Source organism: Pyrgilauda ruficollis, unplaced genomic scaffold, assembly GCF_017590135.1.
Source record: "Pyrgilauda ruficollis isolate IOZ18807 unplaced genomic scaffold, ASM1759013v1 scaffold25, whole genome shotgun sequence".
NCBI classification, from domain to species: domain Eukaryota; kingdom Metazoa; phylum Chordata; class Aves; order Passeriformes; family Passeridae; genus Pyrgilauda; species Pyrgilauda ruficollis.
This window is the reverse complement of record NW_024523822.1, coordinates 7,850,284-7,874,755: the sequence shown is the minus strand read 5'-3', so window position 1 is coordinate 7,874,755 and position 24,472 is coordinate 7,850,284. Positions and strand designations below refer to the sequence as shown.

Genomic DNA, 24,472 nt, shown 5'->3' with positions numbered 1-24,472 from the left:
CTAAGAATAGGTTTTAGAAGTCAGTTAGATGTAATGAATTTGTTCCCAGGTGTCATTTGAGCTGCAGCAATTAAATGCACCATGTAACTCATCAACTCTCCAGAATTTCCTGACTCTGTGGCAGATTACAATAGCTTGTGTTTGGGGATGGATTGAAGCATCTTCAAGTTTTCAGTACTGGGAGGGTCCCGAATCACTTCAGCTTGGAAGAGGGGCTGAGGGTTTGTTCATATAAAGCATAATCTGAGGCCACATCTTGGAATGTGACTGCCAGCAGCTGCATCCTCATAACTTGAGCACTGCTCAACTGATTTAGGGCAAAATCAACTGGGTGAACTTAATCTGCTTGATTAGATGGAAGCACACCCTTAAGTTGTATAAAACGGAGTAAATGCTTGGTCTCAAAGTGAAATATTGTTGCACAAACTGAGAGAGGTGCAATAGTCTTGGAATCATATCTAGTTCTCTTCCCTTAGTATTTTCATCCAGACCACTGGTGAAGTGTTCTTCTGCATGGGTGAGTTCAAATGCCTTTACCTGACTGAATCTGTTAAGCTTAAGAGAATTAACATTTAAAGCAAATATGAAATTTTGTGGATTTTTTTTTCTTAAACTGTTGGAGAAGACAGTAATGCAAGCAGTCTTTGCATTTGTAAGGAGAGCACTAATTGTTTAAAGAGTGCATAAAGCTCATGTAGAAATTGAAAAGAGGAAAAGAAATAATATAATAATATTTGAAGTTATGAGCTGTTGTTACAAAAACTATTTAGTGTAAGATTAGACAGTAAAAACAAGAAGTAAAAAGATCATATTCAGAAATTGCTTGAGTATTAGGAAAACAACTTAATAGTGAATTGTAGTGAAATAGTTTTGGATAGGAAAAATAAATCAAGCACACTCACTTGAGTTTTTATGGCTGGATTGGACAAAATACACAGAACACATGCAATGAGTCAGTATGTATTTTCTATATTTTCCTCCTGTTGTGTATTATCCCTTTCTTAAAGAAAGAAACAAAACCTTATCCTAACTGCAGCTTTCATGTCTAGGAAGCAGAGGAGTTATTTTGTGAGCTGGATTCTCACAATTCATTGTCTGCTAGTGGCAGAACCCACACATCGCACAACTCTTTATTTCTATTTGTGCTGGAGAAAACCAACATATGGAGATAATTGTAAATGATCACTCTCCTAAGAGAATGAGCAGCTGCCTGAGCTATGTGTAGCACCATTACAGCCCTTCCTCAAGTCACTTAATTGCATACCACAAAAAACATCACTTTTTTTATCATTTTTTTCAATTTACATTAAAGTTCACATGCTGCAATGAATACACATTCATTCAATATATGTGAATATATGATCATTCAATATATAATTAATATATTCATTCAATAATGAATGTAAACCAGCCTGGTTTATGCTGATGTATGAAAAGATGAAGATTCTTAGAGAACAATGATGCTCCTGAACAAACCCTTTCCCCCCTTTTCCACCCAACAGTTTTTATTTTATTTATCATGATTCTGATGTAGTGTCAAATCATATTTTCCATTTGAGTTTCAGGAGCATTAAGAAAGGCTCTGTAGTATAGATACAAGTATTTTACAGGACCTATTTATTTCTCAAATTATGGGTATTAATATAAGCATGCAATCAAGGCATGAAACAAACTCAAGGTTTACCTTAGGATGTGCTGGTTCTGTGATGTTTAATCCTTAACAGATCATCTCACAGATTTTCTGCCCTTCTCTTCATCTAGCAGGCTACCATTGTCACTGGGAAAGGGAGTTGCATCTCTGCCTACTTTTGGAAGTTTTACCTTAATAATTAGTGAAAAAGCTAAAAAATTATTCTGATTCACCCAAAAGTACACAAGTCTTCTCAGATGACCAGGCTTTGCCTTGATGACTTGAAGGCTGATAATCCAGGCCTAGGGCTGTCTGTGTGTAGCATTCCCAGAGACAGTGGTTCAAAACCAGCAAGGCTTCAGAACAATGATAAATTGCTTGTTTTGCTCCTGAGCTACTGCCAGCTTTGGCATGATTTTTTTGTCTGGGTTTCTGTATTGTTGCATTCTATTGCCAACCAATTAAAAACCACAAACCAAACCAACAAGAAGAAAACTATTCCTCACTTTGACACAGATCTCAATCTCTATAACTATGTGTCTTTTTTAAAAAAAGAAAGCAAATTTAAAAAAAATTGCAAAGATGTATTCATACTTTTTAGCACAGCAATTACCCAGGTTCCTCAGTCTATTCACTCACAGACAAAAACATAATGTTCAATAGTTTATTTCTCACATCAGTATAATGGTGGAGGAGGCAGAGGTTTCTGTGGAGGAAGAGCAAAACAACTCTGGCATGGGAAAGGAAAAATTTGGGCTGAGTGGTAGGGAATTAAACTTACACTGTGGTGATGGGGTGAAATCAAGGGGCAGTGGGCTAGGAGGAAAGTATGGGGGTATAAAATCACTGGTGGAGAGGAGGAGAGGTGGGAAGATGCAAGACACCTCCCCTGTGATCAGAGAGAGGGTAGGAAAGGAGAGGAGAGACTGGGGAGTTTCAGCAGGTCTGCATTTAAGAACTGAATTTGGGATACACTAAGGGCTTATATTCATATGTCTGGTAGGCCTAATTATCAGCCTCTGGATGTCCACTCTCCTGCAAAGAGTCCACGAGTCCTAGGAGAACTCAGGTTAGAAGGAACCTCAGGAAGTGCCTAACCCAACCTCCTGCTCAAAGCAGCATCAGCTTGGAGGCCACCCAGCAGAGGGGAGAGCAGAGAGCGTGTGTTGGCCTTTTGGCAAAGTGCCTTAAGCTGCCTCTTCGGGAGGAGTTGATGTCCTGAGCCACTGAGTGCACCCAGGGTTGTAAGTGGGAGCACAAAGAGGCTAAGGAGGAGGAGCAGAGCACTGGGAGTGCTGTGGATGTCTCACTGGGCTCCTGGGGGACACTTTGATGTCTGTCGTTTGTCTCACCAGCCAGAAAAGGCTGCAAAGCCAGCAGAAGGCAAAACTGGCAAACACTAGCCTGCATTCCCAGGCCTCCTTTCATACTCCTCCTCCCTGATCCATCTGCAACAAAACAAGCAGCTCTTGGATTCTTTGCTTTAATCTGATTCAAGCCTACCTCGAAAATTGAAGAATATGGAAGACTACCCCAAGGTCAAACCTGGGAGCTTAGACCCCAGAAAACTAACAAAAGTAAAATTAAAATATCACATTCTCTTGGCCATGCTACCATAACTTGCTTAAAGTTTAGTTCCGGAGGTAACAGCCAGAGTTTGCGAGGCTTCTGATCAGTCATGTATGTCTTCTAGCATCTCATCAGGTCTGTGCAACTGTTCTCTGCTTATTCTTTTTTATTTACCCCATTTCCTTTTCTTCTTCACTTGAATGGAACTGGAGCACTGGCAGCTTACCCCAGAGACAGTTGTGTTTTGTGTTCAGAGTATCTCCTGGGTCTCATTCATCTTGGTGTTGTACCTCCCTTCCTACTGCAGTTTTTTCTCTACTCCCAGATGGTCTAATATGTGTTCTTAAAATCTCTCCTATTTTTAGATTCCTCTACATATTCTCTACATCATAGAGTATTAATTATACATAGATTCTGTTAAGCTCATGATCTCTGGTGCAATACCAGCTGTCTCTGGAGACAGGGCTTGCTGCTTTTGAATGCATTATTAAAGCAGAGGGACAAGTCTCATCTGGCTGCATTCCAGCACCTCCTTGTGCCCACTGCCAGCCTCAGAGGTTGTGATCCCCAAGCTGACATTGGCATAACTCATCTTACCCCACACTGGATGCCAACAGTGGAACTGCATTTACTAGACCTCTGCTGAAGGCAGAGAGTCCAGACATGGAGTACTCAAAACAAACAAACAAACAAAAAGAACAGCAAAAAAAAAATCACTGAGGTATCAGTACTTTAAGCAGCAGCTCTTTGCTGTGACAGAGACTATCTAGGTTAGTGGCTTGAGGTGGGATTTGTAAAAGCTGTGAGAGCAGGGAGACAAAGCAGTAATTAATTCCTGCACTATCTTGGATGCTGCTGCTTCTTTACCGGTTTTCGTCTCTTTTTTTCTAAACCTACGTAGCTCTGCTATTACCAGTGTTGCCTGGATACCATCAGTGTCTTCACTCCAGCAATGCCATCACTGCAAAATTGAATAAAGAAAACCATATCAGGCAACCTAATTTCAAAGAAGCATTTTCAGTTGAAGATCCTTTTATTGCACTTACTCGTTTGCACAGATCCCCATCACTCTTGCTACAGTTTAATTTTATGGCTTCTGCTCTATCTGATTTTCTACTGACTGGAAAACAGAGGCCTGATGCTGAATTCCAGTTCTCTGTTTACTTCTTGGTATGAACCTCTCTAGATTTTTCTAGAGTACATCTACTAGCTAACCATAAATTAAGTTTTCCATGAGAACAATAGAGATAAAGAGGCAAAGATAGTTGTAAAAATGTTGAACCATTATTTCAAGAATAAACCATGCTGTAGAGAAGTAGAGAGCTCTTGTAGCAGCATCCCATGACTATTTCTATGTGTTCCTTCACTGCTCCTCCTGAGCAATCTTTCTTTGAGGTTTCTGAATGAATCTAACATTGCTGATGCACCTCTCACAGAGGACTTTACTCATCTCTTTTATCCAGCCTCTTTTTCTTCTTTTTAGAGGTAGATGTTGTGTGCTGGAATAGAGCCATGTCTCTCAGCCTCATCCATCCTAAGTTCAAAGCCCTTCTTTCCTCTCTAGCACATGTCCACACTGAGCTGCTAACCACAAAACCTGCCCTAACCACTGCTGCTGCTCATCTCCCCACTGCTGCTGCTCATCTCCCCACTGCTGCTGCTCTCCCCACTGCTGCCATCCTGAGGAGGCAGGACTAGGAGCTGCCACAGGTCAGATGCAAGAGCTGAATGAGAGAAAGTGCTTCCCAGAAAACAGGAAATCATTTCTAGGACTCACTTCCAGCTTTCTCCTTCCTCAGGGCAAGTCACTGTGAAAGACCACAGACAGTGCTCCTGTACATGTGTGGGGTTTTCTCCCTGTTTGTCTGCAGACATCATGACCACTTAGATCATACTAAATACTATGTTCTTGCAGTGACTTTCTTCTTCTCAGCTGTACTGCTGTTACTTTGCTTTTAAGCCTCTAATACATTGAAGACTAAAGAAGCAGAATTGTATTGTTCTATGATGCAATTTGCCTTGGGCAAGTCCATACAGTGACTTGGTAGCCAAATGGGCAGTGAAACAGTAAGGTTGATCAGTGCCCAGTTTTCCTGACATTTCCACACATGACTGAATCAGAGCAGTTTAAGCAGTGTCCCTGCGTGGGAGATAAGAAGGGCATTGCATCTTTTCAACCACGTATCACTGCTGGATACATCTGAAATCTTACAGAAACTGAGTTTTGGTGGCTTGCACAAATGGACTGCTGGCTGTTTATATCTTTGGTATGGTGCAACAACACCACCCATGAGGTATATTTAAACTTGTCCCAGGGCAGGTTTTTGCTGTAGCACTTGATATTCTAACAAATATATGTGTATATATAAAGGTCTTTATATATCTATTCTAGGTAGTGCATTTATTTCTATCTTTTTCCTAAAGAAGACCATGAGGACTGCTGATATATTGGGTAAGTAAGCATTTGCTAATTTAGACATGTGTGCTGCCATATGCTTAGCAAGCTGTAACTCTCACGCAGCCCCCCACCTTCACACTCCCACTTTCCCAAGCAAGTGTTTCAAGGCAGATACTTTCAAAATTAGGAAGAAGTGATAAAAAGAGACAAAATTTTCAATGCATGAGGAAAAGACTGTATTCCCAAATCCTCTGCTCTTACACCATAACTCATTCCTTATGTGTCCTTATTTATTTTCATTTTCTATTTTTGCCTCTGAGGTTGTCTTTAGTATTATCTTTATGAGTACAACAAAAAATTAATAAAATCAGGGAAGTTACTGAGTTACTTGTTTGGATATAAGAATTTTTTTTTCTTACTGCATAGCTACTGCAAAAAAAGTCAAGCTCAATTTAAAGTGATAACTTCTCTTTGGTTGTAGTTTTATCACTTCAAAAAACAAATAATCATATTGTCAAGTGTTCAGTTGGGAAATGTGGTCTTCACTGTAAAAGCCTGTCAACTTTTTGTCTGTGTCCAAGATTTTTTTGCATATTAAAACTGCCCACCTTGAACACAGTAATAGTGAGAGAAAAGCAGATTTCGGGGTTTGGGCTTTACACCAAGCCATCTCAACTGGGACAGTGCACCTGATGCAGGGCACCTGATATTTCTGTGGGTTCCTAACATCTAGGCTTGATTGTCCAAACTGTAGTGAGGACAGCTGTTCTCGTGAATGTGTTGGAGAGATCTGTTCAGTATCGTTCCAGGAATACTATATACGATTTATTTAGGTTTGGAATCCAAGTTTGCCAGCTCAGCTGCTAAATTCAAACCCCCCCCTCCCTTCACAGATCATGTTTCCCTTATGGCCTTAAACACTGTGTGTTGCTTTAACTAGCATTCAGCTGATTTATTTTATTTCTGTGAGTTTGACTTTGCAAGATGGATTTAACAATGTTGCTACATTCCATAAGAATGAGCTGTATGATGGGAAATATGGTGATGGTTTTGCAAGAACATAAATATAACACAGTTCTGCTTTTCCAAGGGAGCTGTTTGAGACAGCAGTGCCAACAAAGCCCTCCGGATGTGCTTTGTTTTGTATTCCTGAGCCTTGCATTCCTCACCGATTTATAGGTTTACCAAGAATTTTAAAGATTACTTGAAGAAAAATTGATTAGCTAATATCTTCCTTAATCCAATACAGTTTATGATCTTAGGATCATCTCACTTCTATCTTGATACTTCAGTGAACATCTGTGTTTGTCACAGGCAGATGTCCACAATGCAGAACTTGCAGATTTTTATTAAAAGCATAATAATGCAAGTTCGACCTTGAAAAGGGGCCCTGGCAGCCTAGTGGCTGAACAGTCTATTGCAAATCATCCTTTTATGAAACAGTTCATAGATCTGCAAATACAACAGGGAGCAGCCAGAATGTTGGCCCTATGACAACTCCACGTGAGCACTGGACTGGCACATGTGTGCTGCATCTGATGCTTCCAGGGCAGGTTGATGGCTGGTGCAGATCTCTGTGGCCACACTGACTTTGAGACAGTCATGTTTATTTGCACTGGTTAATGATCTAACTGACTGCACTAGTAGGAAACTTGTCCCTTCAGTTTAGGCTAAGTTTGTGTGATGAGCTTTGTGCCTGGGGGAAATACAAAGGATTAATTCGCCTTTGTCATACACTTGGGTTTAGAGTTGACAGTATTTGAAAATGCTGTTGAGTTGGAACCCTAATTTACATGGCATTACTGACAACTTTTTTTCACATTTCCAAAATTCTTTGAGTTCTTCATAAAAATTAGACTAGATAAGACCACAAATGCAAGGCAATCCAATTGCCTAGGTATAGATCTGTTTAAATGGACTTAAATTTTCTTCTAGAAACTATTTCCTAATTAGATTGAAGTCAAGTATAACCATGATTACCAAATACTGTATTGCCAAAGTAACATGTCCTTTTCTTTAAAGGAGGAGCACTGACAATAACAGGGATATACTTGTTGGTGACATTCACTCCAAATGTACCTCAAGAGCTCACAGCAAGACAAGTGCAGAATTACTTAGTGAGCTGGCCTTTTTTGGCATATTCAGTGAGTATCTGGTTCATACTATTCCCTTAATCAGAAAAACTGGGCTTACTGGGCTTTTTATAGCATTATGAATTAGTGGTAGAAAAACTGCTCCTGAAGATAAATTGTGTGATTTTCAAAGGAGAGAAAGTCCCTCATCATCCTACTGAATCCAAACTGAAAATATGCGGCAACAAAAGATTATTTTTAACTACATGTCAGGGGAAAGTCATAATTGTGCAGGATTAAGAAGAGCGGAAAGATTTTGGTATTTGGGGAACTTGAGGGAAAACTTAAATATTGGTACTGTTTAAATTTCTTATATATGTGTTCATGCCACCTTGTCTGCCTGTACATCTAAATTTCAGGGCTTTTCTGGAGTGTGATGGAATTGTGCTTTTAAAAATCAGGCTATCTATGTTCCTAGTGCTTTTTGTCTTTCATATCACTCTGTTTTATTCCCATGTTGTTAAGCCTGGCTGAAAGGAGCTTTGTATGGAGCTGAAATGTGAAGGGGTGGCCTACTTCACTGCCACTTAGATTAATCTGAACCTGAGATAGAATTCAAATACAAATATACCATTTTGATTAAAGTATCTTTATACAAACTTCAAACACCATACATCTTCTTTGATGTATTTAATTAACATCAGGAAAAAGACCAGAGTGAGTAGGATGAATTTCTGTCCCTCTTTTCCTCTAGAAAGCTGAAAATGTTTTCTTCCAGCTGAATGTAAAAGATGCAATATAGGGGCTTCAGAAGCAGTTACTATTTCCCAAAATAGAGACTCACTCAAGTTAGATTCTTAGTGCCCAAGCTTTTCTTAGTAGGAATCTCAGTTAGAAAGCCACTGAGTAGGCAGTTTAAGGACCTTAATCTTTTAGCCAACTTGCAGATTTTGCATGCATCAAACTATCCACTAACTACCGATTAAACACAAATTACATGCTACCATAAAACATGTTGATCCTCTCTTTCAATTTGTTGCGCCTTTGGAACTCTCTTTCAATTTTTTGTGCCCTTTAAAAGAGCCTGAAAGATGCTGATTCAGGTCAGTGGAAAAAATTCGTATTCATGCTGTATAACTGACAACGTGTACTTTTAATCAGGCAGTAGAGAGGCTTTTGAAGGCAATACCCAAGAGTTTTGGGGTACCCAGTAAGGGTAGCTTCAGCATCTACAAGTGCTTCAAGAAGTCCATACAATCAGCAGAGTAAGAGGAGGGAGTTCAAAATAGGGATATCAATGCTCTTTCTTTTCTACTGAATATCACCCTCTACCATGCAGTTCCACTTACAGATGATAAAGTAGCCTGACATTTTAGACACTGATTTTAAATTGTTGATTCACCCATTTATGTAGAAACAGTGAAGAGAGAAAACTTCCTATCCACACTCAGTGACACCAGAAATTTCTGTGTGATATATCATTCACATTTTCTTGAAAACAACAGGTTTCTGGAAAAAGGGTTTTTCCCCATCTAAGGACTTTTTTGACTTAATTTCAGGAAAAGTTTTCAAGAATACAATTGAATGTGTAGGAAGAGTGTGCTGTATTCTTCTTAGGACACATTGTGAGGAGGTAGAACGTAACCTCTGAACTTTGTTTCTCCTCTTATTTCTTTTCCCTACCTCAGCCAGCATCTAATTCTGCATGTATAGCATAGGTTGTAGGGAAGGATGGAGCAAATACACAGCAAATCTTGACTCAACAATGTATCAAACTTTATGTGTTACTCCTGTTCTGTGGGATAATCTGTGTTGAGCTTCCTCTGACCAAAGAAAGGGGACGAGCTAAAGGCTCCACAAGAGACTGAGATATCAGCCAGATTACCCTGGTATGCTCCTGGAAGACCAAAAAGACCCTGCTGTAAACATTCTCTTTGGGCAGGCAACAAGCTCTTCAAAATTGGTTATAAAATACCTAGCACAGGTTGGCTGTTGAGATATAAAAAAGTGCAGCAGAAGCTGCAGAATTTCCAGAATAAATATACAATGAGGAGACAGTACAGAAGTATAACGTAGTCCAATGATCTTTCTAAAAGTAGCCCCAAAGTGTGGTCTGCTGAGAAATACAAAGCTCCAATGGTACACAATGTTCTCTGTGGGTGGTAAACCATCCCCATGTGGCACTCCACTGGTATATTCTGGAGAAGTAGCCTCTAATTCCCACAAGACAACTTTGAGTCACCATCTGAGACTCTGCAGTAGCAGAATTATGTCTGAGCAAGAATGACTACCCTGGCTTGTTTTTTTCTCTTTTGCTTATGTGCACTTGGAATCCCTACAGAAGACATAAATTATAGATGAAGCTCTTAGGTTTCCCTAAACAGAATCATAGTAAGAATTGGATTGTTAATATTTAATCTCTGCAAAATCAGGTTCAAAACACTTCTGCTTTTCTTTTGAAGTGCCTAGAAAACCATCCTGTATATGCCAGAAAAGCATTTGAGGCAGCCAATGCGGTATTTTGTTTTGGTGCCTTCTGGTAGAGCTTAGAAACATGGAAAATATGATTATTAAAAAATGTTGATGATATGTGGGCTTGAGGAGACCTCAGTAGAGATTAGTTGTAACAGCAAAGATGATTGTAAGCAGGTGAAGTTACTTCATTTCCTCTAAACAGTGTATGTGAAGCTGATATAATCTATGCCCTTCCCATTCCTGGACTTCATGTTTACCACTACCACAGCTATCAGTGATGACTAAGACTAAGGACTGTTTTGGGTAGTTCTTAGAAGAAAATTTTAGGCAGCAGCTGGGGCACCCCAGCTGTGTGAGGCCCTGTTAGGAGCCATGGACTCTGCTTGCAGTGTCACTTAATTGTCACACACTGTCCCTTGTCTTCTGATTAAAGATGACCTGTAGGTGGGTCACCAAGTGGCAGAGAACCACAGAAGAATAGTTAGGCTGCTGGGCAGCACTGAGAACTAATTGTTTGGATTTCCATCTTAGTATGTGAGACAGAGCTGAGTAAACTTAAACAGCAGCCCTGAAAAGCAAACATCGCTTATCTCCCTAGGTTTGGCCACAGGACTGCCACCTCTGGTCCTACACCACGGCTGCTCTTGGGTTTCCCCAGGAGGTAGGGGTGGTGACACACACAGCCCTGTGCACCCCTTCCAGAGCTGCCATCACGGCCTCCAGTGTCCTTTTTATCATTTTGCTTGGCTGTTTCCTTGGAGACATGTCTTCTTGGTGGGTTGGTGTGCTTTTAAACAGGAGGAGATGACAGTGGAGCTTTATTGTAGCTTTAGCAAGAGAAGAGATGATGAAATGACGAGGACCAACAGAAGGCTGATGGACAGAGCCAGCTATGATGACCTGGTTCAGTCAAAGCTGGTGCTGCTTGGCACTACCTGCCACTCAGGTTGGACTGAGGTAGAAGAGGGAGTGGAATGACAGAGCTGCTGTGATGGAACAGCTTGAGCCAGTGACTGCCCCTTGACTTGTTTTTGCATGATTGTTCTTGCATAGTTTGAAATCTCAGTGACAGGACAGATGGTGGGCTTCCCCCTGCTGTGATTGCCTAGAGGACATAAAATGAATCAGTGTAGGTGTAGCTGCCTGCAGTAGGGCTGTCTCTTGGGTTTCTGTACAACCTCTGGTAACCACACCAAGGGTCTGGAAGAGTGGCTGGTGCTCGGGTTTGCACTGGTGAGGGAAGCAGAGGTCACAGTGTTACCTGCTGCCATGGCCCAGTCCCAGTCACACCATCCCATGGACTGCTGTGTCATGGAAGAGGATACCTAAGGCATCTCTGGGACTCCTTTCTTAACATGGGTACCTTTCTGAGTGGGGAATATTTACTTAGCACAGGTTTCTTCTGTTCTGTTACCAATTGTTCCCCGTTAGAACAGCCTAGTGGCTGTTGTAGCTGCAGCCGGATAATGTGATATTCCCCTCTGGCCCTAAGACGTGTTTGGCAGCAGCACAAAAAGCAAAGCTGTCACCTTTGCTTCTCTTCTCAAGTCCCTTCAAAACCTTGCCATAGTTTTCAGCAGGGAGGCCAAGATGAACTCACCTGTCTGCAGATCTTGACATTTCTTGTGCCTTGGCTCCTGATTTAGACTTACCCAGTGTTGCGCAGTTGAATAAAGCTGGAGAGGCTGGCCAAGTTACTTACTGTGAGACTGAGGCAAAAGCCTCTTTTCTCCCAGCTGGTGGCCAAGTTTTCATCTCTGGATGCAAGCCTGGTAGGGAGGGACATCAATCTGGAGGAAGATGAGACCAGCACTTCACAAGAGATTGCAAAGATTATTCAATTAGGATTAGCCTGGTAATCCAGGAATGGTTTTTTTGTTCTTTTTGGGTTGTTTTTCTTTTAAATTAACAGCCAAATGTTTTATTCTATTCAACGCATTTGAAAAATAAACAAACAAATAAACAAGCACCAAGCAAACACCCTCTCCCCCTCAACTTTGTTGTTTTGGTTTTTCTAATCTTGTGATAAATATTTGACATATTTTAAAGAAAGGTGGTATAAAATCCAAATTTGTGTTCTTCGTGCTTTGAAATACAATTGTCTCTTGGTTGTCTTTGGGAGCAAGGGATCCACATGAAGGTAACTAAAAATTGAACTAAAGTATAATTATCTTCTGTTAATGTTTTTAAACAGTGCTGAGTTGGGGAGGGTATAAGTGTGGCAGGGAATTTTAGTAACTGGGCAGAGCTGACAGCTTTCCTGTTGCAATCACTCTCCAAAATGAGAAATGGGCTACTTACATTATATAACCATCGCTGGTAACTGTTCAGTCACCTCTTTGGATATTTCAGCAGCACAACACCCAGGTACTCTTGAGTCTATTGCTGCCTTAAGGTGGCTGTTGGTTTAAGAGTGAAGTGGCATGATAAAACATAAAATAGTATGCTGGTGACAAAATCAAGGAGATTAACAGGTGTTTCTATGATTTGCTTTGTTGGCAAAAAATAACAATAATGAGATTCAGTAATGATGACAATCTAATTTTCTGTCTTATTTCCCCCATTTGATTACTTTCTGACATGCACAAATGAACCTGTTCATCTTCATGTTGTCTCTAAGGCTACCAGGCTTCTGAGCACCCCTTAGTGCAGAGGTGCATCTCTCCTGCTTTCACAAGTCTTCTGGGCTTCACAGAAGCTTTATGGCCCTTGCACTGACTCTTCTCTTTAGGCATAGAGGGATATTTGGGCAACCCCTTTGGGTAGGTGGCAAAATACCCATGCTACCCGTGCAAGAGCTACTGAGGGAATCTGCAGAGATATAAGAACAGGAAGTCAGCAATTTTAACTGTCATTTAGTTGTCACATGTTATTGAAGGAGCACAACTGGACCATGCAGGTGTAGGTGGAGCTGCTTCAGCATCTCAACATGTCCAATAGTGTGGTCTGCTAGTGTGCCATTGAACTTTTCAAGGCAAGGTCCTGGCAGGTACCTGTGATTTGAGAACTACCACATGAAATAAATGCTTTCCTCCTTATGATGTATGGCAGAAAATTTGGACAAAGTCTTGATGGGAGTTTTGCGTAGGAATGGTGAGAAGGGCAAAGAGGGTAACAAAAATAAGCTTGCACATAACAAAGAGTGAGTGACATTAGGAATACTATAGCTAGAAGGAGAGATTGCTCTCTTTCTTTAGCTAAGTACATTACTCCATAGGAATTATAGGCAGACTCTCTGTAAGTATTATTATTTACTGATAAATATTGGTGCTTTTGCTGTCACGTTAAAAAAAGGTTTCTCAATATTACCTGTGACAAAATATAGATAGAAGTAAAAAACAAAAAACTGAAGATATAAAAAATACTCAAAGTTTAACTTATTGCTAAACCAGAAAAGATAAATGACAACAGTTGTTTGATAGCTCAGTCAACTGTCAACATTTATTTTTTAGAAGAAGATATTTTATAAAGCCATTCTTTGCTTTGAACATATAGAGCAGCAAAAATGAATGTGACATCTCAAAGACTTTGCATGAAGCATTCATTACATAGTTTCACAGCTCTACTTTCTTTTCTCTTATTTTCAGATTTTAGAAATTCTAATATTCTGCATTCTCCTCTATTTTTACAAAAGAAAGGCTGTGAAACACATCATGGTTTTGTTAATGATGGTAGCTCTACTGGGTAAGTACACATTATTCACTTTAATGTTCCTGTCTGTTACTTGATAATTCCTTGTCACTCCATCTCTCCAGACAGTTTAGATTAGAGCCATTTCAAAACAGTGTGCTGAAGAAGAATCATTGAAACATTTCACAGGATTTTTATTGGGGTCTCTTTTTGAAGAGAAAAGCTGATTATTAAACAGTTTCTATGCTTATTGCTGTGACCATTTCTTTTTACAGATACCCTCAATTTAATATGCTATGTGCAATGGTATTCTGAAACTTGTTTTAAATAACACTTTAGGTTTTGATCCTGGGAAAATGGACTATTCAAAACTTTGTTTTGGAGAGCAGGCTGTGAAAATCAGTTCTCTAAAACAGAGCAGCTGAAGACCTTGCAAGCACTCTAAACAAATGCAGTGATGTGCTGAGACTATACAACAACTTTAAATTATCTATGACTATTTGCATATCCAACATTTCATATTTTACCACTTTTCCTGAAGAAGAACAAGAACTCAGTGGGCCACTGCAGTTTGTTTGCTATCATTATCACCACAATCAATAACCAGGGAAAATACGGGAGATAATTTTATCAGCATCTTTCAATAAAGTTAAACTTGAATCCATTTTGAGAAATGTCAGGAGTTCATCTCTAAAGCTCCTATTCTTGTAGGGTTATATCAAGAATTTTCACCACCTCATGTGACAAATTCTCCTGTCCTTGTCTTGTCATTTCTCTGTGAAACCCTCATGGGACACAAGTCTTTGGTTGAAGTGAAAGGTGCCATTGAAGTCAAAGGTTATTTTTTCTGCAGTTTCGGTGGCTGCATGTATCAGTCTACATTTCTAATGGAGATGACCATGAGGGTTTTTGATAAAATAGAATTTCACTACAGTTTGCCAGGTACAAAACTGGATTTAACTGAATGTAAAAACCCTCACAGATTTATATTAACCCCCTTCCTTCAGGGTAAAAATCCTGAGTGGTTTCTTATTCAGCTGAAAAACTCAGACTTTCAGAACAACTTTTTGGGGACAGTCTTCCTACATAGGTTTCCCAGCCCTAAGAGTATTAGGATCTGTAGCTCTGCAGAAGCATTGCAGGATTTCCATGCTCCCTGCATGAGGCAGAGATGGAAGAGCCCCCAGAGCCTTAGGTCTAACTGCTCTCGGTTTGGAGGAGGGAAGTGTGAGGGTGGCTATCCCCCAGCTCCTAGCACAGAGCCTTGGAGCTTTGGCAAAGCTCTCCTGAGCTGCTCCACAGCTTCCAGCATGGCCGTGAGGAGTGTGGAGCACTGTGCACTCCTGAGCGAAGGTCCAGCCAGTCCTGGACCGGGTCCAGGTCCTCCTCCTGCATAACTGGAAGCCTGAAGATTTCCAGATGTGTTCCTCCACATCACTGCTGCAGTTGTGGGCTGGCCCACCGTGACACTGCCCCGATGAAGCCCTGGGATGGCTGGGCAGGAGGTGTGGGCAGCCCTGGGATGAATGGGCAGGAGGTGTGGGCAGCCCTGCTGCCTCTGCCCCGTGTCCTGCCAGCCCCGGTGGCAAAGGGACCCGCGGAGTGCGGGATGGCAGCGGCGCTGCAATCCTGTGCCCTGGCAGGGAGTGACTGCAGTCCGCTGCTCTGCCTGCAATCAGCCAAAAATATATCTTCAGCTGGGGGCTGCTGAGGTTGGTGTGAGCTTATGCAACCTGAGGAAAAATGTGTCATTGGTTCTGCTCTGTTAGAAAAGACACAAACAAGCAAATCCTGGTTCACGGGACCTTCTGAAATACTGACATTTCCCTTGAGCATGAAACTCAGAACTGCACCTGACTCTGGTTCCTGCAGCTGTCCTGGAGCCTGGCAGTCCCCACAAATCCACACGTAGAGCACTCTGGTTGGTCTCTGACCTTTCTGCTGAGTGAAGTGATGGAGAGGCTGAAAAATTGTCCATGACTTTGCTCCCAGCTGTGTGACACAGGCACTGCCCTTGCAAGGCCCTGCCTGCTGAAGGGTGCTCATAGAAGAGTGCTCATAGACGGTGATATAGTCCTGGTGGAGTGTTCATACAGATGTAAATTAAATGTGGAAAGGTTTCTTTACAGAGAGGGCAGCCTTGTGTTTCACTGCATATGCAAGCTACTTTCACCTTCAAGAAAATGCAGAGGTGATCACAAAACCTGATGAAGTTTTGCTTAGTACAACTCTGCAGATTCATTTGGTGAGAATCATCTTACCTCATGCATATACTCAGTTATCATCAGTTTGGGGGAAACATTTCAGATTATAGTGGGATTTCAGAGGTTTCTGCCCTGACAGCTGGAAAGTGACATCATTTGTCACACTAGCTTTGAGGGGAGGTCATTCTGACAGAGAAAACAACTCCTGGGTTTGAAAATTGATTTGGAGTTACTTTAATGAAAAGGTAGTTTCACTTCTCAAAGAATATAAACCAACCAACCAACTAAGCACCCTGGTGCTTTCATTTCTGTCTTGTTAAAACTTTAAGGCCTGGAAACTGCCCTTTCATAAAATAAAAAAAAAAAAAAATTAAAAAAAAAATAGCAATCTTTACCCTTAGCATGACAATTCAAAATATTATTTTTTACCTGCAAGTGTTCTTTTAAACTTCCCCATGTTAGAATGCAAATCTCAGTTTTATGTTGATGTCTTGTTGGGCTTGAGTGTGTTTTTGACTTTCTATCATAGCATTTGCAGCACTGCAGGCCAGTGTTTGACCTCTGCTCAGTTTTACAGCTGGGTTTGTTAAAGCACTTCACCTGTTTCCATTACAGAGAAGTGCTGGGGGGAAAGGTTGTCATGAAACCAGTGAATTTTGTGGTGATGAACAGGATCATCACAGGATGTATGCAACTCTTAAACTCCTCCTGAACTTTTGGAGTTTCTATAAGAAAAATGCTTGCAATCAAACCCACAAACCTGCATTCATTCTTCTTCCCCCTCCTTTTCTCCCAACCTTTGGCCTGAACCTTTTGCACAGCACAGGTCTCCTTGCCAATCTGAATGTTACAGGAGGATGAATGAGACCACTGAAATCCAACACTCCTCAGCTCCGCACGAGGGTGGAGCTGGATCTCAGCTGGGGGATGGTGCTCCTGACAATTAATTACCTTTCTTCAAAGGTCATCTCTGCAGCCTGACTCTTGAATTTTTTAAGGTTTTTTGAATTTGTTACATTTCATTTGCAGTAATCACAGACTTCTTGGGTTAGCTTCCACAAACCAAGAGCTCCAAAAGGAAATCAAAAGTAACTCTTAGCTAAACTCTCAGCCCCTCTCTTTTCTGAAAGATTTCTCTTGCAACACCTCTCTAAACTGGGGGCATGTATAAAAACCATTGCCTGCTGTCTGAAATTTGTTTGTGGTGATACAAGGGTAGTGATTAAATGGATTGACAATACACTACTGAAATATTCTTTCTGTGGGATAAATCCAGTAAACGGTCTCAAGAGCCTGGCTCTTGAAATGAACTGCAGACCCCTGTGTTGTTTGTCTGCTCTTCATATGTGTAAGGCCTGAGGAGAGTTAGGGGCTTTGGGATGTGATCCCAGAAGTCAACTTTGTCCAGCTCCTGTTTCAGAAGAGAAATCCTGAGGATGATGAGTTATTTGAGGTTGCCAGTGACACTGCAGGCTGCTATAAAGAGGCATCCTAACTGCTTTGAGCAGATAGCCAGACCTCTCAGATGTCTCCTGAATACTGTAACATGGGCTCCAAATTTTCGAAATAAAGTATGTGGAGCTAAATAAAGTATGTGTGGAAGATGTGGAGGCTGTTGTACCACCTTCAACTGGGAGTCCAGTGTGCTAAAAAGACTTAAAGGCAAAACACAAAGCATACTTGTACCTAAGGTCACTGAGCTTAGACAGTAGCTCAGCAAGCATTTATCAAATCATACACTTGGTTTAGGTGCCCAAGTCCTTCCTCAGTCTTATTTTAAGTGATCAGTCCTGTGGCTCTGACCTGGATCCTTGTCCTCCCTCACTGATGCACTGAATTCACTGCTAATCTGAGTCCTGCCCTGCTAATCTCTTCCCTTCCCTTTCAGCATCACTGACTGTCATTGCTGTTAAGGCTGTGTCCAGCATGATAGCACGTTCTGTGAAGGGGAAAATGCAGCTAACTTACTCCGTTTTCTATATCATGAGTGTTTTAATGGCAGCTTCTTGTGCTTTCCAAATCAAGTAAGTGAGATTCTACTTACCTATTAACCTTCACACATGTTTTATCTGACAGTTTTATTTGGTATTGATAATGATTCCAGATACAAGATGCAAATTAAGGCAACAACTTCTGGCAGAGCCTTGACAGATGCATAAATTGCCTCCAGCTGGTTGTATTGTTTATTTAAACTTTATTTCTTAGTTTATAATTTATTGTTATGGACACCACCTCCTCTCATTATCACCTTCAACAAGGTCTTCCCAAATTTACTTGTCTAGTTTTGGCACAGGTCTTAACACACTAAGTGAAATTTATGCTTATGTAGTCATTTGGGGGTTACTTTTAGTAATCTTTATTGCTGAATAATCAAATGACCGTGATTATGCTCATTATTCATGTCTGTTCCCCAGCTTTATGGCTCTAGTCAGACTGAAGAAGGGAGTTTTCCCCAATTTTCTCCCAGTCTCTGTTAAATCTGCATGTTGCACTTTGCTGTCCTGCATGGCTGTACCTTCCAAGTTTCCCCTGCGCGCCCCTGCTCTGTGAAGTGGTTGGTTCATGCTGCCTTTGCAGATTGCTGGGGGTGCCAGCACGGTAAAATATGTCTTGCAGCTGAACAGCGGCTGTTCCCTTTCTGCCTGTCCCTCTGCTTCTGGTGCTGATAGCAGCCTTCAGTAATCTCATCTAGACTGCTCCAGCGTGAGCCTGAGTAGTTACTTGCATGATTATTTTCCGGTAGAAAAGCCAACCCAGCTTTTTCATGGCAGAACATACCATTCCCATGTGGAATCAGAAAGTCCATGCATTATTATGCACTGACTCTCCATGGCTGACTCAGGAACTCCCCTGTAACAGATTATAAAGTGATTTACATCCAGCTTGTCTTCGCTGGGAGAACAGCTCCGGGCATTTACAATAGGAAATAAGAGCTTGGTAAATAAGTAGCTGCTGAATTAACCTCTCCATCTTGTAATTTTTTTCTTTCTTTCTTTTGCTGGCCAAAATTAAGGCAGAAGTGAAATGTGCCCATTTCATTCGCTGGGCTCAGTGTCCCTTTCTCTCTACTCTTTTGGATGCATTTACTAACAGGGACAGTGCTGTCAGTCTAAATGTTTCATTTTATTTGTTTTCTCTCTTATTTTATATGACTGTCATTCATTAGCTGAGAACAGCCTGGCTGCAATAATCTCCTGGATCCAACACCAGGCTTTGCTATCACTGTTTTAGTCCCTGTGACCAAGTTTGTTGCAAATGGGAGAAAATAATGAGGTGTTTTCAATGACTTCAAAATCCTGACTATCCTGTGGATATGTAGGATTTCTTTATTTTTAAAGCACCATGGAGACTGTTCAACAGTTGCTAAAATAACCACGCAATTATTTTAATGGCTAAAACAGATCCAAGCTTGGATTTTTACTGTGCACATATATTGCACCAGTGAAATGCTCAAGTGTGGTTCTTTTTACAGGCTTGAATACAGTCTGCAGACTCCTGATTTTTCTCTCTGAAATGACCATTCACATAACAGAATATCTGCAGGTGCATCCACAATGTCAGCTCATGATTCATCACTCTGTGGGTGAATGGTGATAGCTGTGGTCTCTGTACAAGTGGGTTATTTGCTCTGCCTTTTTGCAGATTGTGCAGTCTGCTCCATGTTCCATGGCCAGTGTCTCAGTCCTGCAGGTCTGTGTGCAGTGCATGCTCCTGTGGTCCTGCACACTCTTGCTCATGGTTCTGGTGAGAGGTCATGTTGCCTTTCTGAAGAGCAGGGCAGAGAGTTTCCGACCCAAGGAGCTTGAAGCCACCTTCCTGGACTTTCCCTGTAGGACAAAGTGTTTCTGGGTGTGATTGCATGGATAAACATACAAACAGGTGTTTCAGCCAAGCTGGATTGAGCAGTAGCAGCAATGTGAACTTCAGCAAAGTGAAACAGTTCCTACAAGAATTCACATGTTCATGTCCATGATGCCAACATACCCTTAGCCAACCTGTTTGAATTAGAGCAACTTGTCCCTGGCTGCTTGCAGGCAGCCCTGCTTCCAAGAGCCAATGCAGATCATAAGCAATAATACCCCAGCATTCCTCCCTTATCTGTCGCAGACAAAATTTTTCCAGCAATGCTTCAAAAATATGTCCATTGAAAGCCTATGGCCAGAAGAATCCATGCCAACCTTCTTGCTTTCACCTATTCATTTGTACACTGCAGAGTCAAAACCAGAAATTCAGTATGTGTATGCTGTCCAGGGCTACTTGCTGTTGTGGTAAGAAATGGTCACACTTATTGTTAAACTGACAAGTGGCCTAACCTGACTTAAAGTGCAAGGAACCTCCTCTGGGAATGAGATATAATAATGTTTATCTTTCAGGTTCTTGAATCAAGCAATGCATCTGTATGAAGCAACAGCAGTTGTCCCCATTAATTTTGTGTTCTTCACCACCAGTGCCATCATTTCAGGTTTGTTTCTGACCTTCTTCCTGTACAGAAAGATTTTTTAAACATCAGTTTTTTAAGAACAGGAACTCTGTGAATAGAAACCCAAACCAGTCATATGTGTCTTCACAGAAATGATTTCTTCCTAAGTTATAGGTGTTTAAATTCTAAAAAATGAGTACGTTCACAACTTCTAAAACAAAATAAATGGTAGGTTGTTAGAACTAGATCATCTTTAAGGTTCATCCCAACCCAAATCATTCTATAATTCTATAAAAATAATCAAATTCTAACCTTTCCAAAATAGATTATGTGTGATTCACTGTACCTTGCTGGCTTACTAGAAGTACCTGCATTTATCCTAGCCTCCTACTGACATCCAGTAAATGCATTTACCATGTGCACACCAGTCCCTCCCTATACGAACTGGTAGAGTAATTTTAACAGCCTGGCAAACTACTCAAATGACAACCAGCTGTGCTTCATAGTAGTTAGCTTATATTCCATTTCAGAAGGTGGAATCCTGGGTTAAGTGAAGGAAATAAAATGACTACAAAAACTTTTTAAGCATTTAACATTTTCTTCTGGGTGAGAACTTTGAACTCAGCATTGTTAAAGAGGGACTGCAAATCTTGGAAATGGTGTGCACCGTAAGAACATGAGCTGGGAGGACGACTAAGATGCTGTATCAGCAATGAGCCAAAATGATCATGTTGTTAGAACATTTATGACTCATTTTAACACACGCTGGGGGCTTTCCTGTCATTGCTGTGCAGGAGTTTCTCATGCAGAGCTGCCATTAATGAGAAGGGGAGTTAGCTTCACGCACAGATTGCCTCAACACCTGTGTTAGAAGAGACCTACACTTTGTGACCAAGAAGAAACTTGTGCCAAAAGGGGGTTGTGTTCCTGTGACCATATGGGGAATTTGGCCTGGTGCCTCCTTATAAGATCAAGTACCTATTCAGGAATGGCTTAATAGCTTTGAGAGTGGATACACATGCATTTGCACCAGGTTAGTTAAACCAGTGTAGGGCTTTGAAATGCATCCTCTGCTGAATCTTGCTGGGGTGCTCGTGGAAGGTACCTGGTGTCATGATTCCCCCATCCCCAGTTACAGCCTCTGAAGACACACTCACACTTCAGCTGCGCTGGGTCCCACTGGCATTTCTAAGCAGAGCTGTGCTCATCAGTGGTTTAAAGCTAATATACTTGGCTGTTAATAGGGGCAGCTGAGATCCAGATACACATCTGGTTCTGTCACCTCCACTACAGAGGTGCTAATTCCTGGAAGAGGGGCGACCAGAAAGAGCTAGTGATCCCTTCAGCCAGAAAGATTTGGCAAACTTGGCCACTGGAGCCCTTCCCTTGGTGTAAACGTCAGGGACACAGTTAGTTATTGAAAATCTGTTCCCAATTGGAGTTAAAATGTCCACATGGTCTGCTGGAGTAGCTTAACGAAGTCCATGAAGAACCTCTTAGCTGTATTGGTATGTCGCTGCTTGTGAGCAAGACCTCGAGTTTGACCTGCACAGAAATTGTTGCTGACAATGCAAAAGATACGTGCATCTGTGCAATTACTAACCCAGCACGTGTTCCAGCCTGGTTGACTAAATCTTCTCCAGTCCTATGCAGCATCTTGAGAAAGCCTAGATTATGGGATATAGGACATAAAGTGAACACATCACAATGTGTATTAATACCTTATTTGGGATTTTTTTGCTCCGTTTAAGCATGACACTTCTCCTGACCCTCCCAGCTGTAATTCATATCACTTGGAAGCCAGTCAAGATCTGCAATTCTTGTTTCTGTCACATTCCAGGGGTCATATTTTATCGGGAATTCCAAAGTGCGGCTTTACTGAGCATGTTCATGTTTCTGTTCGGGTAAGTGTATCAGCCTAAAACCTGCACTAAGGCTTGCACTGAAACAGCATTGCCTTGTGGAATCTCTTCTTTTCTCAGTAAGAAGAAACCCGCCTTGTTATTAAAGTATTATGGAATAGCCATTATAGTAGGATAAAAAAAACATTAAAGGAAAGATTGATGTCTGTGCTTTGGGAGTTTGGAGGCCTGGTTTTGAATCCAAATATGTAAAAATGTAAGACACTTGTGAACTACTAATCTCATGATGGAATGAAAAACCAGCATCATGTGTTCCTCCAGCAGGAAGGAGAAGCCACAGCTCTCCACCAAATATCAAATTATAGGGGGTGCTTTTTCAGCTGTGAGACATCTCCTCCCATGTTACCTTCCACTGGTGTGTCTGGCTGGTTTTTTTCTACCCCTAGGTATGGGCAATTATATGAGCTGCTTGCCTAGAAGGCAGTACTGCTGCAATAACTCTCCCCCATCTACCTGTGTCAAGAAAGACACAGTGTGCCTACAGAAAAATTCAGAGCATGCTAAATGTTGTTTTGAAGAATGGCCTAGGTGTTGTGAGAGCAGAAACCTTCTGCCGGCTATCAGCACCACAACAACTTTTGGGAGAGGTGCCAGTTATAATAATGGACACAAAATGTTTAAAAGATCTCCTACAATACAAAATGTTTAAAAGAACTGCTGGAGGTGTCTTGCACACAGTACTGTCAAATAAATGGGGTTGATAGCTACAGATATCTTCATCTTCTGCAGCTGGGCTGGAGTAGGTGCACACAGCCACTATCTTGTCTGACTGCTGGAAAAGACACAAAAACTGGAGATGAGCAACCATGTACTTGGCTGCTAGGAGTTAGGGGTTGTGTGTCCAAGACACAGCGGATAGAAGATGTGTCCAAGACACAGTGGATAGAAGATGTGTCCAGCCATAGCAGTTTTTCACTGCTCCTGGCTTACAGCCTGCCCCTGAGACGCACAATCAGATGAGAAAAACAACAGAGATGTCGATTGTCCGCAGCTAGACTGAGTTGTTAATGAAATTGCACATGCTAGAATGCTAGCTTGGATGCTCTGTAAAGATTTGCTCAGGGATTCAGATGTTGAGGTCTCACACCCACAGGCATCTGATTAGGTATATATTGCTGGAAGTGTAATTCTGGCTGTGGAGCCTTTGGAACTGATAATAAAGCTTCAGGAGGCAAAAACTAGACTGAAAGAAGCCCAAAATAAATTACAGAGCTGCCAGGAAGAAGTGTTTCTTTATAAACTCAGCAACTTGGGTTTGGAAGTCCTTGAAAAAGAAACATGGAAAGAAATTCTCATCTCAGATGCAGTGAACTGTTTCTAATGATAATGTGCCACTGTTATGTTGCAGGTGTCTCCTATCTTTCCTTGGTGTGATTATAATTGTAAGAAATAAAAAAGAGGAGCATTTACAAATTCCTTTTATTGACTGTGGACATATTCCTGGTAAGTAGGGCTTTTTTTATGTCTCTGTTTAAATGAGGTATCAGATAATGGGATGACCTAGGAGAATTGAGTCACAAATATGCTCTAGTCATATTTAATAAATATACTTCTCACTTAATTTCTATTCTTGTTCCCAACAGATTTTTCAAATAATTTTTCAGGGTTTTTCCAAGCTATTGTTACAACCAGTCAAGTGAAAACAATGATTGCTGGAGCAAAGAATGTTTAAATGATGGATTGGTGGGGAATTTGTTTTATTAAAATTCTTCACAAAGTTGTTTTTTCCCTCTCTCACCACATTTCCTTAGGACAAAAGCTGACAGGCAAAATACAACCAGATTCTCACTGTTCATGCTATGGCACACTGAACAAGGAAGATGGCTTGGTGAAAAGGCAAAGCTGAAAGAAGAAAGTACTTTACATGCCAATTAACAGGAGGAGCACCACGGAACAAGGATCAGTACCTTTTTATTGAACATGTTTAAGTATACATTGGACTCCTGTATGTTGATGAGTCATAGGATTATTTAATGCAAATTAATTTATCCCATGATTGTACCAAATGTGTCCTAAAGATAAAGGAAGCCTTAACAAAAATCAAATAACCATTAATGAAATGGAATATTCTCCCAGTATCAATGCCTCTTGAGGACATTTTTAGAGTTTTAATTGCTTTTAAATGCAATGAGCACAGAACAGGATTATAAAA

At 41.1% G+C, this 24,472-nt stretch overlaps 1 protein-coding gene across 1 annotated transcript in view; it reads left to right on the top strand.

Moving 5' to 3' along the window:
- NIPAL2 (NIPA like domain containing 2) overlaps positions 1-24,166 on the top strand; it is a 49,006-nt gene extending 24,840 nt beyond the window's left edge. Inside the window, 8 exon segments of the mRNA XM_041470844.1 lie at positions 5,592-5,651; positions 7,620-7,741; positions 13,732-13,828; positions 17,867-18,002; positions 20,352-20,440; positions 22,239-22,302; positions 23,669-23,763; positions 24,072-24,166. Of these exon segments, the coding sequence (XP_041326778.1) occupies positions 5,592-5,651; positions 7,620-7,741; positions 13,732-13,828; positions 17,867-18,002; positions 20,352-20,440; positions 22,239-22,302; positions 23,669-23,763; positions 24,072-24,166 (758 nt within the window).
- The last annotated feature ends 306 nt before the right edge of the window (positions 24,167-24,472 follow it).